The sequence below is a fragment of the Glarea lozoyensis genome (assembly GCF_000409485.1).
Source record: "Glarea lozoyensis ATCC 20868 chromosome Unknown GLAREA3, whole genome shotgun sequence".
NCBI classification, from domain to species: Eukaryota; Fungi; Ascomycota; class Leotiomycetes; order Helotiales; family Helotiaceae; genus Glarea; species Glarea lozoyensis.
In genome coordinates, this window is record NW_007360998.1 from 605,007 (window position 1) to 626,918 (window position 21,912).

Here is a 21,912-nt window from a genome sequence, read left to right on the forward strand (position 1 = left end):
AAGCGAAAGTGATGCGTATTCAGCACAAGAACCAATATCCTGTTAACTACCTGTATAAAAGTTTGTGCTATGAAACGGAGAAACATAAATAGATAAAAGTTGGTGGAATTTCTTCTCGGAAGGGAACAGGTATAGCGCGTCGTTTCATTCGAAAAATTCAATGGCCCAAACACCTCGAACAATATCACTTGGAAAATAACGTTTATTAACATATTTGGTAAGTCGAAAAAAAGAAAAGAAGAAAACGTATTTGACTAGATATAAAGCCAAGCACCCGCAAGACTGTTCTAGGAGAGGTCATTCGCAATTCATCTTCTGCTGGTTTGGAAATGGCTTCGCCGGCCTCTGTCAGCGTTCATACTCATCTACTTAGTTCTATTCAGACTAGATAGCTCTTTTATAGCCCAAAAAGAGTCAAGGTCATATTCCATAGTAAGCATCCTGCCCGAAAAAACAACTGTATCATGCTGTGACGAAAAAAAAAAGTTATCGTTGTCTTTTTGACTTCCTTCAATATAAACAGCTACTACACAACAAGTCAGCTTCCAGACAGAACATAATGCTCAATTAGGTCGACATACACCTGGTTGTTTCGCCAGTATTTCTTTTTGGCCTGAACTGTGCTGGAAACATTCTCACTTTATTACAATCACAAAGCAATCATTGCAATCACTTCTCTGGAACTAGAAAATTTGCACACGACACGTTTTATCATTGGCCATTTCTATTTCTTGTTACAATGGCATACCAAGATTCTCAAGCTCTTCTACTAACTTACCTGAATAGACACTTCAACAGAGTCTCGCATCCTCATACTGCAAGAGATCCTCGTCTAGGTCTCTAAGGGCATAAAGCCAGGCAGGTGTCTCTTTGGGTGGAAGCGTATCATGCGCATCAGCAATAAGATTAAACTCCACTGCAGCAAGATATGAATCATACAATATACAGTAAATCATTTGCTCGTCACTCAAGTCGGCTCTTGGACCCCGTACCATGTGGCGGCAGGCAATCTGAATGATCTTCCTCGTATTATACAGCCAATTCAAATCTATAGCAGAAAGTCGATACTGAGCGACATCTTTTTCCTCATATCTATGAAGAGCAAGGAATGCAGGCGACTTCCTCGCACGTTCAAGTATGGGAATTGCAATCCCTAGGGCATTGTCGACATTGGCATCCCATATATATTGTTCTGGAATTTTATCCGCAAGGCCGCAAACTGAACAGTTCAGGTTAGTGAAGAGTAACTTGACTCTAGGGTCGGCTTGACTGATGAGGTCGTCTAAAGTGGTGATCTCCGTATTCAGTATCACCTGTCCAGTTCTGTAGTTACAATTTCCAGAACCACATTGAGCCAGAACCCAGGCATCTGCTGTACACTGGCATTTGCGAATAAGTATGTAATCTTGACACATTTTGCTGATCTTGAAAGGTGGTAAACTTGCTTGCTTCTGTGGCGTCTTGCCGAGGTGAATTTGGAGGTTATGCTTTCTTTCCAAGAAAATTAAAGTAAAGGAAAGGTCTATAGTCGTGTCTTTATATTTGAGGTTTTTTCTCTGTTCTGATGAGTAATATTTCTCTATAGAGAAGTTGTTTTTAAATTTCTCGCCTATTTTCGAGCAAGCTGTGCTGTGGAATTCTTTGTTCTCTTGGAAACGAAAGGGGCATTCACGTTTGGATCATTAATCAGGGTTAAAGCACATGATCTAGAACAGCTTCGCTTCCCGTGTTTACTACATACCGCGAAAACTCCAAAAAAGCAACACGGTCCAAGCCTCAGGGTCGTTGGACCTGCTTTGTGGGAGCCAGACTATCAGAAACCAGCCCATCAACGCAATCAACCTCGATCTGCCACAAGCGTACCAAGATGTGCCAGATATTCGAGCTACAACCCGGATGTGATCATACTCATCGAACTCATCGATGCTGCAGAGAGCAAACCACCTGGTGGATTGGACGAGCGAGTGACGATACCGACGGAACAATCATCGCTAAGATCAAATCAGCCTGTCCGACCACAGTCACTACAATACCAATAATCACTCCTTCCCGCTGCGCCGGCTGTGTACTTTCTCAGCACTGGAAATATAGTACAGAGAAAGTTCCTTTCGCCGTCAAAAAAGAAGCAGTTTTGAACATACTCCCTCTCTCCCAAAACGAGGGGTACCTCAATGACAACCTCAACGACGTTTGCCTCTGGGACGATGAGGGTTGGCATATTCGCCACCCTGACGACCTTTTATGGCTAATATTCATCACGCAGAAACTCGAACTATTTTTACAATTACGAGAAGAGCAGCGTCTGCGTATTGACAGAAGACTTGCGGAACGAGGCATTGAAATAACACCCGATCCCGACGACGAGCCAACTCAGAGTATTAAGCCCCGAAGGCTATTGTTACTTTTGATACATCGGATTGAACTGAATCTCATTTACCTGGCAATGAAGAGTTTTGACGGAGAAAAACCTGGGTGCGTCAGACCTATCGGGATCCTAGCAGTGGAGGAGACGAAAAGAGAATGTGCCATATGCAGAATTGATATTGGAGTATTTAATGAAGACGGCGTTAGGGAGAAGCCTGTCATTACTAGTTGTAATCACGTCTTTGGGGATAATTGTTTGGGCCAGTGGCTTCGCGAGGCAAAGACTTGTCCCATCTGTCGAACTCAGTTTCACGGTATTACCGTTTCCGTCACAGGGCTTGATATCAATATTGAAACCGAAGATGATGCACTTCCTAGCCATTTGTCTTATCAAGGTCTAGCTAAACTCAAAGCTGCATTCAATGATGGGGGCGACAATTCTAGGTGGAATTACCTGTTTAAAGACAACTTTATCTACGAAGATTTTAGCGATCACTTCAACACGCACAAGAGCGAACGCGAATGGCTAAGATCACAAAAGCCAGAAGAGCAATGCGATCTCAACGACGTTTGGGATAAACTTTGGCATCGAAAAACCGAAAATTACCGGCAATCAGTTTACGAATGGACAGAAATATCGACTTACATTTTTGGGGGACATTTGAACATGTTTTTCGGTGATACAGAGTTGTTGTTGACCATGGACCTGATGAGAAATGCTCTTGCTTTGGATACAGAGGGCTCGGCCATTACGAGTTAGAAAATTTGTAGAGCAACATTGGTTCGATATGCCATATCTTCTAAACGTTGTTTAGTTCTTTGTGAAGCATTTAAGATTCTACTAGCTATTAGTTGGCCGGTTTCAGTCAAATAATGCAATTCAGATTAAACATATCTTCCACTATTTAGTCGTGATCCACTATCTATAAGCCGTGATTTAAGTTACGAGACATTGAATGATATACGTAGAAATACACTACTCTTGCGATTCGTCACTAGTACCTGATGGATAAAATAGTATGCCGATAAGAGTTAACAGTATACGGTGGATATTAAGAGGATCTACGAGCCATTACTGGTGTGTTGCAACTTGTTAGAATGACGGAAAACCCTAGTAACCCACTAATAATACGGAACGATATTGACAATGTTCTTAATTTAAGTACAGGAGTTAGACAGTAAATCCAACCCTAAATGCTCAATAGACTAGCTTATTATGAAGATCATATCACCCATCTACCATAATGAGATGGCCCGTCAGTCTCGCAACGCTAGCAGGTTGTTTGGCTGGAATCTCGCTTAATTTTGCAAAAAGCTAGAACAGCCTTCCACAATTTCGTTGTTGATTTTATTTCAGACCTTGTTTTGACTGAGGATTCACGCAACTTTATCATGTCCAAACAACCTTCAACAGAACACTGAAGCAAGATTAGATTCAGAGCTGTTCCATTCCAGTAACAACTGCTCTCTTTAACTTGTAACAGGTAAGTCACTGGTAGCTCACCTTGCGTTCTCCAAAATCACCAACTCGCCAATTTACTGCATCTCTTTAAGTTATACCACTTCATACAGCCATATCTATGCTTCCTGTTAGACCACCAGCTAACCTATCAGTTCATCGAACCACCAAGATGTGTCTCCTGATACCCCTCATCTCGACCTGCGGACATACAGCACTCTACTTGTATTCCTGCGTAACTCAGCAGACGACCTTGATCGGTCGAGCAGAAGATCCCTACCGCACTCACGAAGAAGACTTTCCCACCCTCCTCGAGCACAGCAAAGAATGCCCCTACACAACCCTAGACATCAGCCACGACACCTGTCTTCCTGGCCGCTGCAAAGACTGCATCACCGCGCATAACACTGAGCTCATATGGGCCAGTCCACTCAACCCAGACAGAGAGAAACGACTTGCCCTTCATGCTGCGGTCAAGCTCTGTTCGTTCGGAGAATTTGTCTACGGGGAATTCATGCAAACGACAAGGTTGGTGTTCAAGAGGCAAGCGGACTGGAGGTTACTGAACGATGTCGTCGATAAACTGGATCAAGTATTATACTACAGAGACGAAATACATGAACGCGAGCGAGCCAAGGCAGAGAAATCAGGTGTTGCTTCAGAAGACCAGCCACCTAGGGACTTGAGTCAAGATGCGATTGCGCAGTTCGTATTCCGTGTTGCTCCAATGGTGGAGGCTTCGAAGCTTAGATACCTTTCCACAGAATACCAGATTGTCACCCAAATCGAAGGGAATACTCCTGAACAGGAGGAAATCCTTGTTAGAGCCATATCAATCGAAGAGGTCCCCGAGGAAGACCGACACTGTGGAATCTGCCGCATTACCATGGGCGTTCCGGACGAGGGAGCAGAAGCAAGAATCGAACGACCAGTCATCACTGGCTGCAAGCACGTTTTCGGCGATCTCTGTTTGAAACAATGGGCGAGCGAGAGAGAAGAGCCAGACTGTCCCCTCTGTCGCAAGCGCATTGAATTCCCTAAGGTCATGCCTACCATCGACCAGAGAATTGAAGCGGACATAACCCTCGAAGAAAATATCACTACGTGCATTGAACTCTTCCCGCTTCGAGAGATACTTGATGCTGGGAATTACACTCGGTTCGACTATATTCTTACGGAGAAGAAGCTAGCGCGAGATATCCAGGCCATGATTTTAACAGTCGGACTACCAGAGAAGAGTGATGAAGGGGGAGAAGCCAGATAAGAAGAGGCAACAAGACTCCGTTGACTAGGAAGATGTAGAGTCACGGTCCAGACTGAGATACAATTGTGGGAGGGAAGCAACAAAATGAATGGATTGTGTAGACAACAGCTTTCTTTGGATAATCGAGTCTATAGAACACAGTGACAAGTTTGTAAATGGTAGATTGATAAAGCTTTTGAATCAGATAGGGAATGTCAGATTTAATATCATCTTATAGACTATTTTACTTCTTTAAGGTAAAGGTTTCTGACAAGACTCGAGAATCGAGATGTAGACAACAGCTCTCTTTTGAAAACATTCGAGTCTATAAAGCACGGGGACAACTTTGCAAACAGTAGAGTAATGAAGCCTTTAAACTTTTAGATTTATAACCTTCTTATAGACTATTTTACTTCTTTAAGGTAAAGGTTTCTGACAAGACTCGTGAAATAGAAAGTATAAGACTAGCCTGGATATAATCTACCTTATTATTTAAACACTTAATAAATACTAATTGTAGAGAGAGTAGTCTTTATCTATAGATTACTCGATTTACGTATAGCGACTATTACTTAAAGCTATAAGGTAAGAACCTAGTGTACTATATATATAAATAAGAAGTAAATAAGTAGTTTTTAATTAAGTATATATAGTATATTTTCTCTTTATATAAAGGAATTATACTATTAAGATATCTATTCTATAGCTTAAATAAAGCTAGATATCTATAAGAAATTAAGAATTATTTCTAGCGATATAGACTTATATTTCTAGAAGAGTATTAACGTAAGTTTTTAATATACTAATAGTAACTTTATTTCTAAATATAGTCTTAACTAAATAGTCTATAGAATCTAATTCTACTTAAATATATAATATAATAAGAATTAAAATATACTTTATAGTTTTCTAGATTAACTTCTATTTTATTAAAAGAAACTATAACTATTATCTCTAGATTCTTTTATTTTATTCTTTTACTTTACTATATATTTATACTAAATACTTTATAGAAAGTCTAGAAGAAAGAATTTATTTAGATAAAGTAATAATTATAGATATATTAATATATTAACTATAAAACTAAGTTACTATTAATAACTTATAGAATTTATTAATAAATAAAGAAAAAGAGATAATAATCTATTTAAAAGTCTTTTATTATTAATTTAACTTAAACTTCTTTTTATTTTATTTTATTTAATAATACTTTCTTTATACTTTATATTAAAATTACTATATTAAGTATTATAGTAAGTAAAACTTTAAAACTATAATATAAGTAAGTAAACTAAATTACTATCTTTAAATATATTTTATTAATAAATAAAGTAAAAGAAATAATTATTTATTTAAAAGTCTTTTATTAATAGTTTAAGTTATACTTCTTTTTAGTTTATTAAATAATAATCTCTTAATATCTTTTAATAAATTAAAACTACTATATTAAGTATTATAATAAGTAGAATTTTAAATTTTATATAAGTAAGTAAACTTAGTTACTATCTATAGATATATTATATTAATAAATAAAGTATAAGAAATAATAAATTATTTAAGTTAAACTTCTTTTTATTTTATTTAGTAATAATCTCTTTATACTTTCTATTAAAATTACTCTATTAAGTATTATAATATTTAAAACTTAAAGACTATAGAATAGTAATTAAGTATACTAAGTTTTAAAAAAGAAAATAAGTAAAGTAATAAAATACTAGTAATAATACTTTTCTATATAATTTTATAGAATCTTAACCTTCGAATTAACTTAAAAGTATAATCTAAAACCAAGATTATATAGAAACACATATACGCTAAAGAATTCATCTTCATTTGTTAATTCTATATCTACATATCGTATCCATCCACGACCTTCCCCCGCCAACTTCCATCATACAATAGAAATCTGCACCTCCCCCAATTACCCACGGCCCATCCATCCTCAAATGCCAGTATAAAGACATCCTCATCCAAAGACGATGAACATCTTCAATATTTTTCACCACCAAGCAAAGAGCTCATATCCATACGCTTGCAAAATAGTCATTAACCCAGCCGCTCCTGCCAGATAAAACTCTCTCCCTTCCTTCAAAATAATTCCAAGCAAACTCCCTCCCCCTTAACGTAAATAAACAAAGTCGAAACAACCGAATTCTGGGGTATAACCTCCTCTGCTCCCTCCGCAGTGTTGAAGAAGAAAAAAATGTAGAATATGCTGTGCTCGCCCGCTTGCCGCAAATGTGAAGAAAGAAGGTCCGAAATGGTTGCTGATCCCAATGCCGACGTGTCGAAGGGATAATGTACAGAGTGCGACAGTTGGGACAGGGATGAATGGCGTGCAAATTGGTCATTAAGTATTACAGTACCGATGGGGTATCTTTGAAGCAAGCTGTGGCACCTGGCCAAAGCTGTGATCTATGCATACGAGCATCGCTGAATTGAATATTTTCGTATATGTCGTTAATTTTATGTCCAGACAGGTCATCCTATTCGAAGAATGATTGATCGTCGACGAGACCTGTACTAGTCAGTCTGAATCCCGTCAAATGACCGGTTTTACTTACGACCATCTGCCGCTCTCATCTGTTGATTGCTTGGTTTTCGTTGTCCGCCCAAAGAGCTTCCTAAGCCAAACATTGTGCTTTCTCTTCGCTTTGATTTGCTCACTGAGGCATTATTACTTGCATATTGATCATATGCTGGTCCCGCAAGAGTTGGTGCCGTTCTACCGTACTCTGGCCCTGCCATCAATGGAAAGCTCCCAATAGTTTGTTGTTCGTAAGCTGGCTGTAGAGGTGTGAAGCCGGTTTCGTAACCTGGTTGCTGACGACCTTGTGACTGAGGGAAAGATAATGGCGCCATCTGTTGAGCGAAAGACTGTTGATTGTATGATGGCGTAGGCAGATCTTGCTGAAACTTCTGTCGGCGAGGAGATCTAATATCATCTGGACTCAACGGCGGAGCAGAGACTGATATTTCAACCACAGGAGATCCAGGTTGATCATGAGGATCCTCACCAAAGATCCCATCATACTGCTGTAAGAAAAGAGCAAAGACTGGAGCAGGTATATTGAGAGTTGGCGAGAATACAATGCCTACGTTACGAACCGTCATCTTATTGGTATCAGCATGGTTGATGATGTTGATAAGGAAGCCCGAAAGATATCGCAACAACGCATTGTTTGCTCGGGGAAGCCGGTACACAAGACCATTGAGCGCGCTGACTTTGTCGTTGACATCGGTTAATTCTGTGACGGCTAGAAATTCGAGGTGGAGTTCACGTGTCAGGATGGTGCTTGGAAGCTCTCTCAGATACAACTTCAGAAGTGAAGCCACCGCGTGAATATCGTAGTACTGGTCGTCGGTAACGAGATTGACGTCTCCTTCGGTATTGAATCGCTCCCTGAGCTGCTTAATCACCACATTCGAACCACTCAATCGGAAAATTCCCTCTTCACCAGCAGCATTTTTCGCATCTAGGTACTCGATACATCGGTAAACAACTGCTGGCAGCTCGATGTTGACATCAGCTGGGTGGTTGAACCGGACTGCCTCGCTCAAAGTCGCGCCAAAAACAGCCCTGATAGGGCCATGCTGCTCAAACGCCATTTGAGACAAACTCGACTGACCGTCACCACCATTCGATTCCTGGTTTTCAGTTGAAGCTCGAGGCTTTGATCCGAACCCGAAAAAGCTCCTCTTCTTTTGTTTCACATCACTGGCAGGTGCAAGCATATTTTGGCGGTTGCCCCAAGTACCGCTATCTTGGATAACATGGGCATTTTTGGGTGCAGAAATAGTCTTTGCGGACTGCGAATGTGGAATTTGGCTCATGGGGTCCTTTTCACGTCCATATGTCGGCGGCGAAGGGGTGCCCGAAATCTTCTGCTTCACGCTATGAGGAATATTACCTTGTTTGGTAGTCTCGTAGCTGACGCCGCGCAAGCCATCTTCCTGCAAATCAGGTAAGGTCTGACTTCGATCAACACCGTGAGACTTCTTTTTCGGTTTGCTGACATGACCAGATCCGCCTGAGCTAGTTCGAGTGTGTTCTCGAACACGAGCTTCTTCTTCTTCTGGATCTTTGATATCGACATATTTTAGGAGCGCCTCTACCCACTCATCTCGCTCACCATCGCTTTCGGCGCAAAGAACGTGCCTCACGTGGCTGCTTGAATCCTTTCGTTTCGGTTCCAGAATCAAAAACGCATGCCGATATTGGTTTTCTGGATCCTCTGCCTCACCATGAGATGGGGAATGATCTGCTTGCTGTTGTTGCTTGCCGATCTGTGCACTCGGAAGTTTGATCGTTCCCAAATGAGGTCCACCTGGAGATTCATAATACTTAAATATCGGACCATCAAGAACGAAATACCTAGCTTTCCAGCCACCAAAGTTTTTACCTCTCTTGGTCAGATAGCCATCTTTCAATGGTCTCCCGCCAGGACCGGTTCTGACTGGACTAGAGTTGGGGGAGTCGGGAGTTGAGTCTTCCTTGACGGGGGACAGAGCATTAGTTGAGAGATATCTGCAAATTTCCAAGGCAGACGAAGTATCCATCTGGGTATTCAAGATTTCATCCAGGTACGTATCGAGAGCTGCTCGTCTTGCGTCCACTTTGGCAGGCGCGTGGCCGCTGAATAATGACCTGTCTGGGGTTCTAGCAGTGAACGATGCTGACTGCTTAAGCTGCTGGTCTAGACGTGCCAGAGAGGTCGAATCCTTCTCAACCCGCCATAACTCCCGCCCTTCGGACCGACTGTACACGGCGAGTGTAAAGACAGGATCTTCTTCGAAGTTCTTAGGGAACATGAGACTTGCTCTGGAGGGCTTCAAGCGAGAAGAAGCGACCTTGACGTCAATTGAAGGAAGTGCATTAGGAGCAAGTAGCAAATCGGGATACTCGTCAGTCGCCAAACCACGGTAGATTGAGCTGGGAGGACTATCTCGAATAGGCGACTCATCCTTACTGCCATCATCTTCGGCCACCTTGGTAAATACTAATGGCTTGGGCGATACCAACTGCAGAGGCTCTCCACGAGGTAGCCCAGGCGAAGTTATTGACATTGGTGTGTTCGGGGGGAGTGGGATGGGCATTCGAGGAGCTCGGGGAGACAGAGGAATGCCACCTGGGAATGCTCCCATTCCACGTGGGGAGAGTGGCGGCGAGCCGAAAGAAGAGTTGCTCGGATGACGTGGGAGAGGAGAACTCATTCCTCGGTCAATGGGTCGGGGACTGAGAGGTAGTCCGGGACTCATAAGAGGAGGAGATATCATTCTCGTGTGTATGGGCTCAGAGGCATCGCTGAGCATACCCGCCAAAGAACCAGAGTTCGAATTAGGTGACATGTGTTGGAGATGAGCGTTAGGTGGTGCGATTGGAACTGTCGGTCGATGTTTCGGTACTGGATCTACAGTGCCATCCTTCGGTGTTGTTGTCCCGGATTTCGAAGTTCCCTTCGCGCTACCTTGACTCTTCTTCGACAAGCTTCGCATTTCAGCTTCTCTCAGCGCGGCTTGTTCGCGCTCTCGATCGTCAGCTTCGCGAGTCTTCCTCCTCCCTCTCTCCGGAAATGTGGGGATCTCATCGACTTCTAGGATATCATCATAGTCGGAGTCCGAATCATCGCCAGTTCCTGAGGCTTGTCGGAGGTGTGAACTAGCACTGACGGCCTTCTTTCCCAGATTCAACGGCGCTGGCGGAGCTTTACGAGGAGGCGGCGGGAAGGCTCGTAGCCCTTCATCTGGATTTGGAGACGGTTCAATCAAAGACAATGAAGGGGTTTGGCTAGACATGGGTGCTTTTGGAGGTGGGATATTAGGTGGAGGTCCTCGTGGAGGGTTTGATGGCAAGCTTCTCGATGGGGGCAGCGACGCATTATACGGTACTTCCCTGGCGACTTCAGTCTTTTTCTGCTGTTGACCAGCTTCAAATTCACCAGTAACAGCTGCATCCGGATTGTACTGCTGGTAAGCGTGCTGTGTTGGGGACGGCATTTTATGCTCGGCTTCCACGAGATTCGCTAAGGCGGGAGTCTGACTGGGAGCAAGATTGGCTGGCGGAGTGATGGGATATGGTGCCAACGCGACATCGATCGGCGACGGTGGGTGATCATCCTCCTGGCTAGGAAGATCTCGCAAGCTAGATACCATTGAACTAACATTCTCCAAGCTGGGCTTTTCCGTAGGGCGAAAATCTGAGGTTATAGACCCGGCATCAGATCCTGCTCGGCCTTGAGTGGAATCGACTGGCGAAGGATTTGACATTTGGGCCAGGCTCTCCTTCAGTTTCTTCCGGTACCGCTCTTTGTCCTTTAACGCTCGCTCAAGATCCTTATTCAAGCCGAGGATCATTGCTCTCTGCTTATCTACGAGACGCCATAGCTGGTCGTTCTGCGCTGTTTGCGACGATTTCTCCTTGAGCAGATACTGTATCACTGCTTCTGGCGACCCTGCAGATTGTATAAGCTTGCCGATATCCGGCGGGCTAGAGGATTTTGCATCTTGAGAAGTGGCATTCGTCGAGATCGTAGATATTGCCGAGTCGATGGAAGACGTTCGGGGAGGTGGCCGAGCCATATCTTGACGATGTTGGGGAGCCGTAGCTGGCATTGGTCGGAAATCTGAAATCGAGCTCCCTCCCACAGGCTTCGGGTTTATGACAGAATCAGAGACGCTCCGCGATGTACCATTCGTCGTATCTTTGAGGACCTGACCGAATCTAAAGATTTCATGTGAGTACTACGACAGGGCACGTACGAGAGCACCACCTACGGAAACGGTTTCTTTTCTCTGGAAGAGCCGTGAGGGCTAGAGTTTTCGCCTTCAGAATTGTAAAAACTTCTCTCTGAGGCCAGCAGATCGTCCAGACGCTCCTTTGGCGATCGAGGTGTTTCCTGAGGGCTATGATTAGGAGAGACTGCAGAAGCAAGAATATGATCGGCGCCGGTTCTGTGGAAGGTACTTCTTGTCGGCGTCACACTGCTGGGAGGAGATGCAGCAGTCGTACTGGTTTGGAGAGGACTAGGAGCGGCCCTCCGATTCGACCTAAAAGTGACGGTTGGTGAGCAGAAAGATCGAGGAAAGTGAGGCTATCTCGCCCACACAACAGAGAGACTAGATGTCAGTGGGATGGTCGCCGTACCTCTTGACAGTGTCTGAGGGCGTAGAACTATTCGGCGTGTAATGATTGTGATGCCGGCCAACAGTGGGGCTGTCGTTGGATTGTGGTGAAAAGGATTGAAGCTGCTGCGAATAATCTGAGGGTCCCTCTGGCGGTTGCGAAAGCTGCGACATTTCCCACCGGGTCTCGTCTGTCGCTAAGAATTGTTATGCAGATGGACCTGGCAGTTCGGTGGACTGCTGGTCGACGACGAGGAGGAGAGCGCGGCTACTGCAATTGGCTGCATCCGTGCTAGGTTCAGGGGCAGAAGTGACAGACGGCGAGAGGAGAGTCTGTGGAGAGCGCGAGGGAGGTGGAGCGTCGAGGGTCGAGGGTCGAAGTGGGCTCCCGACGCAGGTGGGAGTTGGCGATGAATGGCTGTTGATGGGCGACCGTTTCGAGTCGTGCCCGCAATGTGGCCTGGCGAAGCCTGGGTTGATCCTGCTCGAAGACCGTCGCACGTTCATCGATGGTTGTTCAGGCAAGGGAAGCGAGGGTCGCCGCCGGGGTAATCTGGAACGGCGATCGAGCAACACAGAAGAGTCGACAATAGTAATTATTATTATGATACTCGTACGATTTTCCGGATTACCTGCAGTCGCAAAGGGAGGGGGTGGAGGAACAAAAAGGAGGCAGCGCCCGCGCGAGTGCTGAGGAAAGTTTAAGGTGATAGAGAAGGCGGCTGCACGGGCAAGGAATCGACAGAAGACGGCGTGAGGATGTCTTCTGAGAGGTTCAGAAGTGTCAGGAGGAGGGAAGGGGTGTGCGCTTTGGGCAAAGGTCGTATTGGGGTGGATGGATGCGTATTGCTTGGGTGGAAGAGGTGCAGTATGCAATAGTGCAACCAGCATGTATTGTAAAGGTGTCAAAAGTATCGCTATCGGGATAGCAATTGCTGATAGCAGCACAACCGTTGGCTCGCGATGGCTTGGTCAAGTCGAGTCTCAAAGAGCTTTTCGTCGGGTTTTCGATCCAATGTTCAGGTAGAGCTCACGTCAGCTGACTTGTGTGTTGTACGGAAGGTCCAGTCCAAACTAGTCTCACTAGCTAACACCTGAGTAATTCAACGCTATCAGAAAACCTGCTTAGCAGACGGACATTTTTACCATAATGTATACATTGCGTTGTATACTCCTCGACTTCATTTGAGTATGGATCGATCTAGCCGAATGTTGTCCCTGCGCCTCATGTAAGCTTGCCAAATTCCCAGCATAGTACAACTGCACAGTACAAATTGCTGCAAAGATACCTCACTATCAGTCTGTCACTTGTTATTTGTTTACCAAAGTACATGTGTTGACAAAATTACAGTTTGCCCTGAGGTGGATCATCAATATATGATATCAAAATGAACCTAATAAAAGCCTTCTACTTCCGTACCGTATGGGCCCACGGCTACTAAAATAAGGCAGCTGCCACTCAGTAGTACCCGGAATTAGTACTTTGCACAACGTTAAACCTTGGAATGGTGCAGTAGCTCTGCTCCGTTGGACCCTGATTCAAATATGTAATCTTTTTTCTGCACCTCCAAAACATCTTAATGCTGTAGTCTAATTTCGAAGCTGGTAAGGTAGTTGACCATCATCACGTCGTCTTCAAAGGCACAGGCCACATGGGCGCTTGTCTTGGCAGGTCCCGCAACGATGGTTGTATCTTGTCGTCGTGGAGCATTGACAGCTGCACCTTTGTCAAACCCATCTTCGACACGTATTTCAACATGCAAGCAATGCTCGATATTGAGGCGTGAAAAAAGAGACCCCAATTGTGTTATCGATATCATCGGATCCATCGCACTCGAGAGAATACCTCGTGCAGTTATGTGGAACTTTACCTTCTCGTCAAGCAGGGGATTCTGCAGGTACGTTTTTTCATCACCACCAAGATGCCTCAATTGGAAAAGCACGACTACCGATGTCTTCTACGCCTAGTCTGTCCCGTATTAGGGGATGAGAGAGGCTTCACTGGTAGCATTGGGTCAAAAGTAAGGGGTCATTGATGAAATGTAATCACCGTCCAAATACGCAGAGCCACCGGAAATATTTCGTCCAAACTCAGTAGAAGGCGGAACGGGCTGAAAAAGCAACCACAACGCAGCGAACACATCTCTACAACAAACTCGTAGCTACTACCAGAAATCATTCAATTCTCGGCACCAACGATGATCATTCCCCGCACGGTAAAACCAAGAAAGGATTCAATTGCTAGTGCAACTCCTCCTACCAAGTTCTTGCCCTGGATCATGGGGTATGTAGGATAGATAATGAATCACAGGAACATGCAGGGGCCGTTATCGAAAGGAAACATGTTTTCTAATCCGACCCTTCGTTCGCACATTTAGCCATAGAACTCAATTCGTTTCATGATTTTACCCACCAGAGGTCAGCAATCATGGAAAACATTAAGCCGAATAAAGCATTGATATGCGTTTGAATGGTATCATTGTTAGAACAACCAAACGATCAGAACACGGACCGAGAATAACAACAATTTCCGACTTTCTGAAATGCAAATTTGCCCAAGGGTTTGCGCCGGATAGCATTTTACGCTTTCGTTTACATCACGGGACGAGCGCCTACGGAAACATCCCCGAAACAGACTTGCATCTGGCTATTCTTTGCGTAACCACAAATTCCCTGTGTCCATCCAGTACCACGGATTACGGAACTAACGATCCCACAGCATCCGAGATAAAAAAATTGGCTGGAGAGTAATGCCATGATTTCATTGCAATCCGAGCAATATAGATTCTTGGAACGCACGCTTCTAGGACGAATTACGAGGTATCGAAATTCGTTCCCAGGGCCGAATGGCGTCTATTTCGGCACTCACACACTGCCGGCTTTGACAGGACACTGCTCATGGAACCGAGCCATGGCTATGATTACATGGCTGCCACACTTTATCACAACTGTTTTAGCGTATTCAAAGCCTCGACAATCTATCTGTATGCTTCAGGAACTGGACACTTCCGTCCTGCAATCCTCAACTACGGACACACCTGTATCTACTCGAGGAGTGCCTATCGCCCGCCCCTGACAAGATGTGGCTGGTAGAGGATTTCAGTATACCCCTCATAGGAGCATGAGTTTCTACAACGACGGTAGACGGCCTATTGACAGCGGAATGCAAGTTTGCAAAAGAACTCAACGAGGTTGTGGAGAATAGCGGTGTGACGGTTTCCTGCCAGTAAAACCAGTGATACAGGAATATCACGGCTCGAATATCAACATCAAAAGCCACCCCGCGCCCACCATTGGATACAAAATAAAGCCCCTGAAGATGCTGTAGGACTGGGGCGAAGGTGTGGCAGCTTTAGGTGTTGTTGAAACGAGAAGGTGGTCAGCATATACAGGGGATATGCCCCGCAATGATCACTTGGTGTTTTGGACGGATCGGAAAGACGACTGGAGTTTATTTTTCAACTTTCATGGCTGCACAGAAGACCAAAAGCAGATGAAACCTCCACACATCAGACCACAATCCAAATGATCACCACAACCGAGGACGTAGATCACCGGTCAAAAGCTTCTCATCTGCCAGTTGGCGCGCGCTCAGAAGTTTACGAGGGGTTTCTCAAACCGACCCCAACAATGATTGACATACGGATAATGCCTAGGATCTTTTATTTCAATCTCATTATTTGCGACTGAATCTCGACCCGGCTTTCATCAATTCCAAGCAAATATCAGGACTCAATAGACACAAACGGTTTCTGACAAGAAATTGCCGCGTAACTCAAAAGTCACAGAAACGTGGAGTTGCGACTAGTCACATGACCATCCCCCTTTGCGCTTCCCCACTTTGCTCCTGAAACATGGTCGAGTTACCAGCAGGATGTAACCGCCAAGGGGCGCTCACTAATGCCGTGCATGCTTTCCCGTACAACCAATTAGACCGCTCTCTTCGTCTGTCGTTTCTTATTCGCTCACAGACCTCGGTGCTCTTGAGCCTCGTATTTGATCAGATGAGACTTATTTAAGATTTGTTAGTCCCGGACGTCTTGCGAATCTAGAGGGAAGTTCCGAAATTGGAAGATGTTTATTTGAAAGTTGTGGGTTATTGGAATTTCTTAGTGTGGGACTGTTCTTAAGGAAGTCGAAGGCGTCGAGGAGACTCGTGAGAAAGGCATACGGTACGCCAGCCAAACCTCGTCATGACAATGTCGTGTGTAAGTTCGGAGATGCAGTGATTGTTTTTATTATCAAATCAAGGTGCTCTATTATCTTATCTCCAAAAGCTTGGTTGACTTGCAAACAACTTCAAATGCAAATTCAAGACTTCATTCAGTGTGTATCTCTCGCTGTCAGTAACTTTGCACATGATCGTTTGGCTTCTTGTTTTGGGAATATTAGCTGCTTTCTTGTTGCCATTGGCCAATACTCTAGCTTTCAGATTCCGAGTATGGCTGCACAGTCAGGCTTGAAAGAGTTGTTGCATCATCTGGGATGATTGGGATTTATCATGAATGTCATTTTGTAGATTAGTTACTCTTCTCGAACGTAAGTGCATTTCGCTGCAAACTGGTTCGTGGGCTACTGTGGAGTTAAGTACACCTTGCCCTATGTGAGTGTCTCTCTACGCAGTCCTTCAAGTTATGTTGGACCCGAGTATTTCAAGCGATGTTTAGTCTAAACTTTAGAACAGTGTGAATGCGTCCGAAAAAGTGGACGAACAAACTACATTGACTTGAACTTCTACCACAAGATACAGTACGTGTTTCTGTGGTCTAGCTTTCAATGGGAGTAAGAACAAGAAGTCGAGGCAATCTCGATATGTATGGAATCATATTTCCAGTAATAATTACGATGGACTTCTGAAGCTTCATGTTCCCCAGCAAAGAGTTCTATTGAATCAATCGATATTTGTGTTGAGTCAGCGCACCTTACCGGAGAAAGTCAGCTTAGACATGGAGTGAGTTTGAAGGAAGACGACGTAGCTATCCAGATACAAGATGAGAAAAGTTTTCATATCATCGGGACCTCAGAAAAAAATTTGTCAGCCATGTTGAATGGGAATCAAAACATTAGATTGGTGGTTCTGTTCTGCTGAACCTGTTTTGATTAGAAACAATGAACTGCACACAACATAAAATTTCTTTTACTTCCCCCACGAGCTTTAATCAACTATCATTAAAACATGTCAGACATAAATCAAATGTCAAATCTTGAAGAGGATACCAACATGGAGAGAACATGGCTTGCCGAAGAGATGGAAAGTTCAGTCGAAGACCTAGTAGTAGATGTTATGCAACATGCTCTAGATCTAGTCAGGCACAGCCTGCAAAACATGACAGAAACACAAAGTACAGGATCAAATACGGCACAAGCCACAGAAATCCAGCTACATCGCACAGAAAATATGTTACGCACTTTCCTGACTCGCATAGATGATGCAATAGACAGAGTTTCGATAGAAGTGGGAGACGATCAAAATCTTAGGCGAAACAATAGCGTATGTATGCTTGAGCACCAGCGTGGCCATTTCACCTATGTTAAACCTTTCCCAGACGGGTTTTTATTCCGCAGACCGCCTCCAGAAATGGCAATGAACCGTCCAGTAGCTCTTGACCAAGACTACTGGATTCACTCTGCCACGCAATGCCAACGCTGTATTTCAGATCTGAGAACTTGGGATGGCGAGCCCCACGATTACGTCCCTCGTCTTTTCACAAGTCAGAAGGAAGCACTAGATTTCGCCAAACCACTCCTCGATCGCATTTCTGAAATCAACGATGATCTCGAAGAACATTCCTTGGATACCGAAAACTCGCGAAAACACAATGTCGTTCCCACTTCCGAATTACCGTTTTTGCAAAAGGCTTTCGAAGCCTTGCTGATAAGTGGAAAGGAACGCGTCTATCAACTTCAAGCATCTGAACGGCAGGACAATAACGAAGAAGCAAGACCTGAAACCACCGCAGATGTTACCATCTTCGGTGTCAACCCCGACACTTTCAACCTCCCCAAGCTCACAAAGTCCGTGGCTGAAGAACTCGTAGACCACATCTACCAACTCGATCTCATCGCCGAATCCATCCAACTCGTCGAAGTCACCAACGCCATTTCAGCACGCCAACTCAGCCTCCGCAACAACGCAGAGCCTCTGCAACTCTTCCACCCGCTTCCTAAGGGTTCAGAGAAAGAATGCTCGATCTGTCGTTCGGAGGAAAAGTCGGAGGAATACGTGCAGCTTGATTGCAAGGCTAGACATGTTTTCGGGAAGGAGTGTCTGAGGGTTTGGCTGCTGGAACATAATTCTTGCCCGTATTGTAGGGAGATGTTTGATAGGGCGCTTTATAGGTGGCCGGAGAGGGAGGTGGTGTGTCCCAGGTGGTTGAGGGTTTTGAAGGAGGTAAGGTAAGGACTTGAGCTTCTTACCACTACGCTGTCTTCAGCTCTAGTGTTGCCGCGCCTGCTTGCTAACTTGATTAATCTCGCGACATGAATAGAATCACGTCAGAACCGTTGGACAACTCGCCACTTACTCCATCGTATCTGCTCTGCTAGACAAGAATTCACAACCCACATAACCCATCCAACTCTACCGACATTTTGAATCAAAAATCTCATCACTATCATAGAACATCCGAGCATGACGATTCATGAAGATACGAATGTGGTGAGTCCGTGACTATTCGGAGGTACGAAAATATCGGAGACATCACGCTCAAGATCTGAGTGTACCGAAACATGAAGATCCTGATTTATGAGTATTCTGAAGATACTGTTGCTATTGAAAAATGAATGTTCTCAAACCATCAATGGCATAAATCATAAAATAAATATATGCTTAATCCCTCAAGACTACAAATCTATAACCCTTGATCTCTCATGTTCTAACATCATTACTATTATGTGAGTTCGTCTATGTCGCAGTGTATGATCAAGCCTCTTCGAAGAGTTTACCATAGAGATAGCTCATATTTCTGCTAGTCACTTTAGTATGTGTCCTGTTGAACAATCTAGAATGCCTAGGCTGAGTGAGCTTTTCGTGTTAGAAGGATTATGTGTTGTTAAGCAAAAAGAATTAAGAGTTTTTGCCTGTTTCTCTTCGATGACACTGTACTTATAACTATCTGCTAATGAACCATATTCGAACTCTTTTAGATGTACCGCACCTGCAGTTCATCTTTCCTTTCGGCTGGATCTGCTTGTTCAGGTCATTTTCACTGTGATCATGAGAGAAGGCAGCTGTTAGCCCCAAGAAATACTGGGGTTGAGTATGAAAAGTGCGACATTCCTCCCATCACTGCTCCCGACGTATTCCAGATATAATATTCTAGATCCACAGATACACCATTCCATTATACAACAGATCCCCACGCCCAAACACTCCGCCAAGCACATTATTGGAAGATAAGATGATCAGAGGGAAAAAGCTGTCGAAAATGTTCTTCAACTCTTTCCAGGTGTTCTCTTCGGCGACTGCGCCGAGCAAGAGAACACTAGCTACTCCTCGCCACAAACGCGTTTTGCCATGCCAAAATATGAACAACCTTTCATTCCTTCGAAGCTCTTGGGACGCGTCTATAGCATCGCCGTTACTTTCAATTTTGGAAATCCACTTTACAAACGGCAAAGCCGATACAAGATACGATACAAAGTAACGAAACTGGCAATGAAATTTCTGAAGGAAGTGTATAGCGAGCAGCTGGAGATGCAAGTGCGGTGGAAATACGCCAGATTTGGTAATTCTAAAGTGAAGCAAAACCGTTGGACCAGCGGTATTCATGGGGAGGATGTCTATAGTGAAACGTTGGTTCTGGAGAGCCTTGCTGTGATTATCACCAATAATCTGGTCAAGATTCATCATGAAGAGTATTTGAGTACTCTTACCCCAGAACAATTGATCGACGGCTGCTCCACCCTCGAACTCATCATGAATGTGCAAGCCGACTCATCTAATCAAGAATGCGATTTCTGCCTCTTTGGTATGTGAGAGGCGGGTGGGGAACACCCTTGGCAATTGCCTTGTGGACATACGTTTAGAGATCGATGTCTGAGCTCTTGGATTCAGGATTATGATACTTGCCCTTTGTGTCGCATCAATTTTAGGAGAGGCATTTACAGGTTGCCGAGAGAGACGAGAGCTGATTTTGGGCCAGAGGAAGAGCCGCTTTGGTTGAGGGTTCTTAAAGGGACGAGTTTACCTGCTAACTTGAAGTGGGGACTCGGTCGTACTATTAGGTATTAAAGAGGGGACTTACGAGACAACGAGAGCAGGATATTGCGAAACATGTTCGGTGAGTCAATGCATCAGGAAGGCGCCACTATTTTAGAGACGGGATTATCATGAACATGTAGTATTGATAATGGTCTGGTGTACTTGAAACTTCGTTCTTTGTAAACGTGAATATCACCCACGAAATGTGGAAAGCAGCAAATGAAAATAGAACTAAAGTTCTGTTGATGGTTACTAACAAAGATGAATAATACAAGGCATAATACCATGTTGTTCAAACAATGCCATTGTTTCTTTTATCTTGCTTGATTCTTTGTAGATCAAGGTGCTTCGCTGCTTTGCGCAAGTCGCTCTCGCTTAATCTTCCTTTGTTGACAATAATTTCACAAAGTGCGGCTATGAATGGCCTTGCTTCAACTTTTGCTTGAACAACCCTTTCCTTGCCTACATAAGCTCAATTATCACCCCAGTCTGTCAACATGCCATCAAGCTCGAGAGTTTCATAAGACTCAAACCAAATATCCGAAATGTCGCAATCATACCTCGTAAGATTCACCTGCTCCCACACAGAGGATTACACCGTACAACGAGATGGCACTTGCGACTGGAGTATAAGCCCCGATATGCCCGGCGCTGTGGATCTTTATGTAGGAACTCTCTGTCGAGGGTGTATTGGAAAAGAATCAACCTATCTCCCTACCAGTCCTCCCATACCCGACCACGCTCAACCATTCGTTCCCTCCGAACTCTTCAATCGTATCCCCTTGATGTTCGAGGCCTTGGAGTTGTACCCCTTTGGCGAAAACACCAGATTATCTAAGACTTCCCTTTCATATATCAAAGACGTCTATCGACACCTGGAAATGCAGATGCGTTGGAAACGACATGATATGCCTAGTTTCGAGAAGAAGAGGATGCAGTTCGTAAAATCTAATATAAAGGGACGCCCTGAAGACGTTGATAGGCAAAACAAGTGGGAGATGGAGTGGAAGGAGTTCATGGAGAGGTCTCTGCTGAAGCATCTGGCTTGGAAGATACAAGTCAACGCTTTAAAGAATGCTCACGAAGACTACTTGAATTCGCTTCCCAAAGAGTCCACTTCTAGTTGCCTATCTATTCCACCACTCTTGACAACCCCCTCGAGCGCTTCCATCGAAGAAGAGTGTCATATATGCCAATCTCCAATGGATGAAGAAAGTGGAGAAAAGCCCTGCCAGCTACCTTGTTCACACATATTTGGTGATAAGTGTATAGGTACTTGGCTTCGAGATCAGAGTAGCTGTCCTTTGTGTCGAACTGTCTTTGAGAGAGACGCTTATTCGTACCCAAAAGAGGAAATTATTCAGGACTCTGATGTGCTCGCCGAGGGAGAGGAGTATGATTGGGTTTTGGTTGTTAGAGGAGTGATTCCAGCAGTAAGGAACCCGCCATCTCCGTTCGGCTGGATGCACTGATAGGAAGCGAGTTTCTTCTTTTGAATTTGGCTAGTATTATGCGGCATGT

The 21,912-nt window shown here is 44.3% G+C and overlaps 8 protein-coding genes across 8 annotated transcripts; 5 read left to right on the forward strand and 3 right to left on the reverse strand.

The window, feature by feature from the left end:
* Positions 1 to 791: 791 nt before the first annotated feature.
* GLAREA_00217 (uncharacterized protein) lies at positions 792 to 1,415 on the reverse strand (the record flags this gene model as incomplete). The annotated part of the gene is made up of 1 exon (XM_008084977.1): positions 792 to 1,415. The coding sequence occupies one exon, from the start codon at positions 1,413 to 1,415 to the stop codon at positions 792 to 794; it is 624 nt and encodes a 207-aa protein (XP_008083168.1).
* A 452-nt stretch (positions 1,416 to 1,867) lies between these two features.
* GLAREA_00218 (RING/U-box) lies at positions 1,868 to 3,124 on the forward strand (the record flags this gene model as incomplete). The annotated part of the gene is made up of 1 exon (XM_008084978.1): positions 1,868 to 3,124. The coding sequence occupies one exon, from the start codon at positions 1,868 to 1,870 to the stop codon at positions 3,122 to 3,124; it is 1,257 nt and encodes a 418-aa protein (XP_008083169.1).
* Positions 3,125 to 3,995: 871 nt separating this feature from the next.
* On the forward strand, positions 3,996 to 5,087 carry GLAREA_00219 (RING/U-box; the record flags this gene model as incomplete). Its single annotated transcript, XM_008084979.1, has 1 exon — positions 3,996 to 5,087. The coding sequence occupies one exon, from the start codon at positions 3,996 to 3,998 to the stop codon at positions 5,085 to 5,087; it is 1,092 nt and encodes a 363-aa protein (XP_008083170.1).
* A 2,465-nt stretch (positions 5,088 to 7,552) lies between these two features.
* GLAREA_00220 (GTPase activation, GAP) lies at positions 7,553 to 12,362 on the reverse strand (the record flags this gene model as incomplete). Its single annotated transcript, XM_008084980.1, has 4 exons — positions 7,553 to 7,584; positions 7,631 to 11,787; positions 11,841 to 12,113; positions 12,211 to 12,362. The coding sequence occupies 4 exons, from the start codon at positions 12,360 to 12,362 to the stop codon at positions 7,553 to 7,555; spliced, it is 4,614 nt and encodes a 1,537-aa protein (XP_008083171.1).
* Positions 12,363 to 12,395: 33 nt separating this feature from the next.
* GLAREA_00221 (uncharacterized protein) lies at positions 12,396 to 12,695 on the reverse strand (the record flags this gene model as incomplete). The annotated part of the gene is made up of 1 exon (XM_008084981.1): positions 12,396 to 12,695. One exon carries the CDS (start codon positions 12,693 to 12,695, stop codon positions 12,396 to 12,398), a length of 300 nt encoding a protein of 99 aa, XP_008083172.1.
* Positions 12,696 to 17,364: 4,669 nt separating this feature from the next.
* Positions 17,365 to 18,588, forward strand: GLAREA_00222 (RING/U-box; the record flags this gene model as incomplete). Its single annotated transcript, XM_008084982.1, has 1 exon — positions 17,365 to 18,588. One exon carries the CDS (start codon positions 17,365 to 17,367, stop codon positions 18,586 to 18,588), a length of 1,224 nt encoding a protein of 407 aa, XP_008083173.1.
* Positions 18,589 to 19,704: 1,116 nt separating this feature from the next.
* GLAREA_00223 (uncharacterized protein) lies at positions 19,705 to 20,166 on the forward strand (the record flags this gene model as incomplete). Its single annotated transcript, XM_008084983.1, has 1 exon — positions 19,705 to 20,166. One exon carries the CDS (start codon positions 19,705 to 19,707, stop codon positions 20,164 to 20,166), a length of 462 nt encoding a protein of 153 aa, XP_008083174.1.
* A 770-nt stretch (positions 20,167 to 20,936) lies between these two features.
* Positions 20,937 to 21,887, forward strand: GLAREA_00224 (RING/U-box; the record flags this gene model as incomplete). Its single annotated transcript, XM_008084984.1, has 2 exons — positions 20,937 to 21,824; positions 21,867 to 21,887. 2 exons carry the CDS (start codon positions 20,937 to 20,939, stop codon positions 21,885 to 21,887), a joined length of 909 nt encoding a protein of 302 aa, XP_008083175.1.
* Between the last annotated feature and the right edge of the window lie 25 nt (positions 21,888 to 21,912).